Source organism: Populus euphratica, unplaced genomic scaffold (assembly GCF_000495115.2).
Source record: "Populus euphratica unplaced genomic scaffold, PopEup_1.0 scaffold2654.1, whole genome shotgun sequence".
Taxonomy (NCBI): domain Eukaryota; kingdom Viridiplantae; phylum Streptophyta; class Magnoliopsida; order Malpighiales; family Salicaceae; genus Populus; species Populus euphratica.
The window spans coordinates 4,654-10,937 of record NW_011502480.1 but is presented as its reverse complement, the minus strand read 5'-3'; the positions used below and the strand labels follow the sequence as shown (position 1 = coordinate 10,937).

The 6,284-nt window shown below is 36.7% G+C and overlaps 2 protein-coding genes across 2 annotated transcripts; one reads left to right on the top strand and one right to left on the bottom strand.

Moving 5' to 3' along the window:
- Positions 1-513: 513 nt before the first annotated feature.
- On the top strand, positions 514-1,997 carry LOC105119219 (protein CHROMATIN REMODELING 20-like). Its single transcript, XM_011017346.1, has 3 exons — positions 514-792; positions 1,111-1,229; positions 1,852-1,997. Exons 1-3 carry the CDS (start codon positions 596-598, stop codon positions 1,995-1,997), a joined length of 462 nt encoding a protein of 153 aa, XP_011015648.1. The 5' UTR covers positions 514-595.
- A 366-nt stretch (positions 1,998-2,363) lies between these two features.
- On the bottom strand, positions 2,364-6,268 carry LOC105119218 (proteasome subunit alpha type-6-like). Its single transcript, XM_011017345.1, has 9 exons — positions 6,133-6,268; positions 5,935-6,029; positions 5,745-5,826; positions 5,561-5,657; positions 5,150-5,208; positions 4,889-4,971; positions 3,572-3,667; positions 3,023-3,082; positions 2,364-2,657 (listed from the first exon to the last, which is right to left on the bottom strand). Exons 1-9 carry the CDS (start codon positions 6,206-6,208, stop codon positions 2,565-2,567), a joined length of 741 nt encoding a protein of 246 aa, XP_011015647.1. The 5' UTR covers positions 6,209-6,268; the 3' UTR covers positions 2,364-2,564.
- Positions 6,269-6,284: the final 16 nt, after the last annotated feature.

Sequence of the window (6,284 nt, the reverse complement as noted above, 5' to 3'; positions counted from 1 at the left end):
CACACCGGACCAAGCAAGCTGGGCACAGCTCAACATGAACACGAAGCTAGGCTAAGCGGAAGCTCAATACTGGTCCTGATCAACAGTGCTATATCTGGGATTTTCTAAATCAGCTTGCCTGCACCGTGAAAGATGAATCTACTAATGGTAGCATGAACACGAGGGGGAAACAAGGAAACGGAGGCAGTGGAAAGTGGAAACTTGTACCTGAGGTAAACGAAGAATGACTAGCTGCATGCCCTACTCAAAAGGATCAGGACTGGAAGTAATTAGGCTGTAGAATTCGTGACCAAAATCAATGAAAGATGATATGCATCATTCATCACGGCACTAAACATTGGGATATACATGACAATGACTTCTGTCAAATAGATTAAAAATGAAACTAGCTTAGTATTATAAAAATGTTTTGGAGCATATATAACCTCTCGTCGCAGATCATTCTCTATCGTTCATATACAAATTTATCATCAAAATGAAGCGCAGATGCTTGCAATTTTAATGAAGAGAATGATTTAATCAGGTAACAAAGGAGGGACTTGCTGCAAGGGTGGTTGATAGACAACAAGTATATAGGACTATCTCCAGAGAAGAAATGTTGCATCTTTTTGAATTTGGTGATGATGAGAACTCAGACACACTGATTGACATTGGCCAAGAGTATAGACAGGCAGATACCAGGAATATTTCTTGCCAAACCGCAAATTCTTTGAAAAAGAATGCGTCTCGTTCTCATGGAAGCTGTGCTTCTGGTAAGGTGATGGAAAGCTTGCTTGGCAAGCACCGTCAGAGGTGGGGTTATTATTTTATTTTTTATATAAAAAGAACTAATAACTTCTTACCTTCAATCCTTTTTGGATGCTTACCTTCAACACTGGAATTCGGAACAAGGATCTAGGACTGTCTGATTGAGTATATTTGTAACTGATTTTTGATGTGCAATCTGTATGTTAACATGCCATTTTCTCAATTATAAGTTCTTTCAGCAATTGGAGTGGATTTTTGAATCACTTGATAAAATAGTAACTTATCCTTTCTAGTGGTATTCTCAATCATATATTTATTTCACTTAATAAAAGCATAGTGTCTGATGTGCTTCCTCGTCTTTAGGTGGATTTTTGATTACCATGAACATGAGACTCTTTTGCAAGAGAATGAAGAGGAAAAACTAACAAAGGAGGAGCAAGACAGGGAGGGGGGTTGTACAGAGATAATGGGATTTTGGGATGGTTGTAGATAAATTGGAGGGAAGGTGTAAATCTCAACTCATATGATCCCTTTTTGATGTAGTAATTGTTATGGAAGCTGTTATCGTCAAGAATGTAATTCCACTAATCCTTTCAAGTTATGGAGATGCATGTTCCTTTGTGTTCTTTTCAAATGCGCAACTTAGATTATTGTGCAAGGGCCTTTAGATTATTGTGCAAGGGCCTTTAGATTATTGTGCATGGGCCTCGGTAACCAAGCACTGATTACATTTCAGTATTAGGATTTTAGCTTGTTTTCTTGATCATGGTTATTCACGACATGCATGTGATGAAAAACATGTATCAACCTGTCAATCTAGAGTTTAGCTTGATGGTGGCTTGTTATGACTGTGTTTTACTTTAGAACTGGTTCTTTTTATATGTACAAAAAAAATCATAGTTTGGGTTGGTTCACCGACTTGCAGGTCAACTAGTTGATTTAGGTTAGGTTGATTTAAGAGTGGGGTAGTTGTGATTATTTTTAGGGTTCCGATGCCACATTCATGATTAAAACCTAATGTAACTTTGAATTGCCAAATTTATGATTTTTAAAATTTGCCATTCAGACACTTGGTAGCATCCTTTTTAAAGTTGGTAAACCTAGTCAATGCTGTGTACAAGAAAGCAACCATAATAAATGGGGTAGATGATGGAAAGATTACCAGGAGGTTGGATGATCCTGACAGCAAAGAGGTGTCGCCTTCTGTGACAGCAGCAGCTTTGGAGTCCAAGGAAAGGTGTCAATATTGAATCCAACTAGTACTTGAACTTTCACGTTGAAGAATAAGCATGGAACATGGATACAAGTAAACTCCTGAAATAAGCACTGATAATTACTGCTCCAGATGACTCGGAATAACTATTAGAGAGTTATTGTATGCTGGCTTCATAGATATAGATATCAACCAGACCCAGCATGAAAACATCTAACTGCATGGGTTCACTATACATCTACAGGGAAATTTTCAAAGATCCAAAACACAGAGCAGTCGAGGTGCTCGTAAAATCCCAAACACACACATGCAAATAGTTAGGATCACTAAGAACGTTCTCCCTAAACCGACCCCTTATCATTTCATCGAAGACAGCAGTCAGAAAACTGCAGAAATGAGTAGTCAGAAAACTGCAGAAATGTCAATAATGGAAAAACATGATTTGGCAATTTAACAAATTGGGGGAGGAATCTTGGAATACAATTCAAAACAATGTTGCTAACTCTTCCTTTTCCTATCAAATTCCATGATTAAGTAAGAATGTTTCCATAACTTCAAATTATAGCAAGACCATTCCCCCAAGTGGCTCTGATTGCTCCATAGATCAATCACGTTCACTGATAGCAGTTAAATGCTCATCAATTTCCTCAGTGGACAGCACTCTAAAAACATGGTCACCTGTTCTCACAACTCCCACCTGCCGAAAATCAAACACTGACCGTGAGAAACCATTTTATTTCTATATGTAAATCCATTAAAACAGCATTTTCATGCCCATGCTGTAATGGTAAGCATGTTTAGCAGACACTGCAAATATTCCAAATTCTAGTGGAAACTTAACAGAAGGATAGCCACCCTAACAGAAGTGGAAATGCCAGAGTTCAATCACAGGACACGCGTAAGAGAAGACAAATTACACTGAAGTTTCTTTCCTTCTTTCTTGTTTTTTTTAATATCTGCCCTTAAAGTATATTCAATACCAGTGTCCTTTTGTTTTTGGTCGTTTAATATTAGTGGTCTAGTATCACTAACTGCAGAATGTACAGATGGGAGACATCCAACCTCTATCTCAGTAGCCTTGAAATCCTCTTGAAGAACAGATTGCAGAGCAGAAATAGCAGTCTGCACAGTAAAACCAATATGCTATATCAGGAGCTCATATAGAATGTTATGTCTGGAACAAACAGAAAACCCATTAGAAATAATCTAAAAGCAGCTTTGCACCAGTTAGTCAAATAATCAAACAAAATAACAATCATATCTATCCTCACAATTATTTTCTATCATGCTCGGAATCCTTTCATAGTCCTGGAAATCAAATAATCCATTTCTGAAAATAAAACCATGGGAAACTCCAATAAACATCCCTGAGATTCTTTAACTCTATGAGGCAAAATTAAAAGTACTTAATAGCAACTGCATATTTTATGGCCCAAAAAATCCTAAGCATACTAAAGTATCCTCCAAAATGAGAAGAATGAAAGTAAGAGAACTTAATAGTTGACAAGCACAGGGCATGTTTCTCTTGTGCAAAACAATTAGAGGCCCACGGTAATAAGTTAACAAAATAAATACAGTCCCTTCCGAGTAATAGGAAATAGACACAAGTACCTGCACAGTTTCCTCATAGGAGAGAGCAGGGTCATTTTTCATTTTCTTTTCCAGGAAATTGATAGCCTCTTGTTCTTTCAATCCAGCACTTGTAGCCTCCAACATAAGTATAAATTTAGTTCCTCAAGCAAAATGCTCCCTTAGAATTATGTAGAATGCAAATTTAAAATAAACCACCAACACGTGATCAATAATTCCAGAGTTGCATCATACATGATTAAGTTATCATATCATAGAACCAGGTAGCTTCCTGAATGTTAATATCTACAATGTTCATCACCTAACAAATCCAGTAAACACACCCTAGATGCAAATTAACTGGCTAAACAACAAATAACAATAGTTGCCAGATTTTAGGAATACTAGAAAAACACAGGAGATCACCAAAAAAGGCAAATGCCATTGTCATGTGAAATTCAAAATCATACACAAATTATCAGATATTCTCTTCTGAGGACATAGCTTAAGCATGTCTTCAGAGAAATATTTACCTCGAATTATTCAAGTTTTGTTGGTTACATGATCACAGGATTCACAAGTGCACTCATTACACAATAGACAAACAGCACATTCTGCATAAAGCATTGATAATGTAACGCATTTTGATGAAAAGAACAAATTTTTCAAATACCTTGTGACCATAAAAGTGGCCAGCTGGATCACACTTGTAAAGCTGAGGCCCGTTCTCTTCGTCAATACCCAAAATCATAGCAACTTCACAGAAAAGATACAGTAAAGATTTCAAAATAAAAAAGAATAAGACCACCAGCAGCAATTAGCAGGTGTAAATGTCCACAACACACCGAGATACGTGATATGAAGGTGCTGTGTGTAGATCTACACACAACTACAACGGAAAAAATAAAAACAAGAACCCCTCCCTACTCCAAGAGGTCTCATATATGCTATATCATAGAACCAGGTAGCTTCCTGAATGTTAATATCTACAATGTTCATCAGCTACCAAATCTAGTAAGCACACCCTAGATGCAAATTAACTGGCCTAGCTAAACAACAAATAACAATAGTTGCCAGATTTTAGGAATACTAGAAAAACACAGGAGATCACCAAAAAAAGGCAAATGCCATTGTCATGTGAAATTCAAAATCATAAACAAATTATCAGATATTCTCTTCTGAGGACATAGCTTAAGCATGTCTTCAGAGAAATATTTACCTCAACTTATTCAAGTTTTGTTGGTTATATGATCACAGGATTCACAGGTGCACTCATTACACAATAGACAAACAGCACATTCTTCATAAAGCATCGATAATGTAACGCATTTTGATGAAAAGAACAAATTTTTCAAATACCTTGTGACCATAAAAGTGGCCAGCTGGATCACACTTGTAAAGCTGAGGCCCGTTCTCTTCATCAATACCCAAAATCATAGCAACTTCACAGAAAAGATACAGTAAAGATTTCAAAATAAAAAAGAATATGACCAGCAGCAGCAATTAGCAGGTGTAAATGTCCACGACACACACCAAGATAAGTGATATGAAGGTGCTGCATGTAGATGTAATAATAATCTTAACAACTACAACAGCAAAAATAAAAACAAGAACCCCTACCTACTCCAAGAGGTCTCATATATGCATGCTGTGTATAAACTTGTGATTTGTCTGCTATCCTATATACAAAACATAAACATCACCATTAGCTTATATAAGGCTATAGTCGCAGTAAAGCAAAAAAAAAGATCCATGCCACTATCGACAGATAATTTAGAAGAATTCAAGATTACAAGGATGAAAAACAAACTAGGTTAGACAAGATATCATCAGTTTAAACTCGAGAACAGGCAGTTAAAATTCGTTTTTTTTTTAACAATTAACGGTAGACACAGTTAAGATGAGACCTCTACTTGCTATTAATAACCCATACAGAAAAATATTCATCCCACATATTGAAAAACTCGAACATAATCAAACGTATCCATCTGAATGTTCTAATGTAAATTATGATGAAAATCACAAACATACCATCTGGCTAATGCATCCACAGGCATTTCATACCCATATCTAAACCTAAACTCCGCCGCTTCATTCCTTGCTTGTTGAACTAAATTCCTAGCATCAGCTACAGAAAAAATATCAAGATATATCAATTACCTTGTGCTATAATTTTTTTGCTAACAAGAAAAGGATAAAAGCCAAAGAAGCAGACCAGTCATGCCGGTGGCCAGTAATCCAAGGAACTTGGTAATAGGGAAAAGGTGAGTAACACTAGTCTGATCCAAAAGCTTGTCCTGCTCCCACATTCCAAAAAAAAAATTATTAAAAAAACATATAAACCCTAGATCAAGGCAGTTGATAGAATTAAAAAGAAGAAACAGAAAAAAGAGTGATTAACTCACCGGAACCTTCTTTTGAGTAACAACACATACAGAATCGCTGCCACGAACTCCAATGGAAGTGGTGGAAGCTGCCTTCACTGCCTTGAACGCATACTCTGCACCGGAAATTTCATTTTCAATTTCAATTTCAATTAATGGTGAGAAAAGGAGAGAGGGAGACAGGAAATTTCAGTTACAGTGATTGACCACAGTACGTACCGACTTGAAAGAGGCGGCCTTCAGGGGAGAATATGGTGATATGCCGATCATATCCAGCCCCGCTTCCTCTGCTCATTCTCTCTCTCTCGTTTTTCTGTGTTTTGCTTCTGGAAAAAAAAAAAAAAAATAAACGAACAAAGTTTTAATAGAGA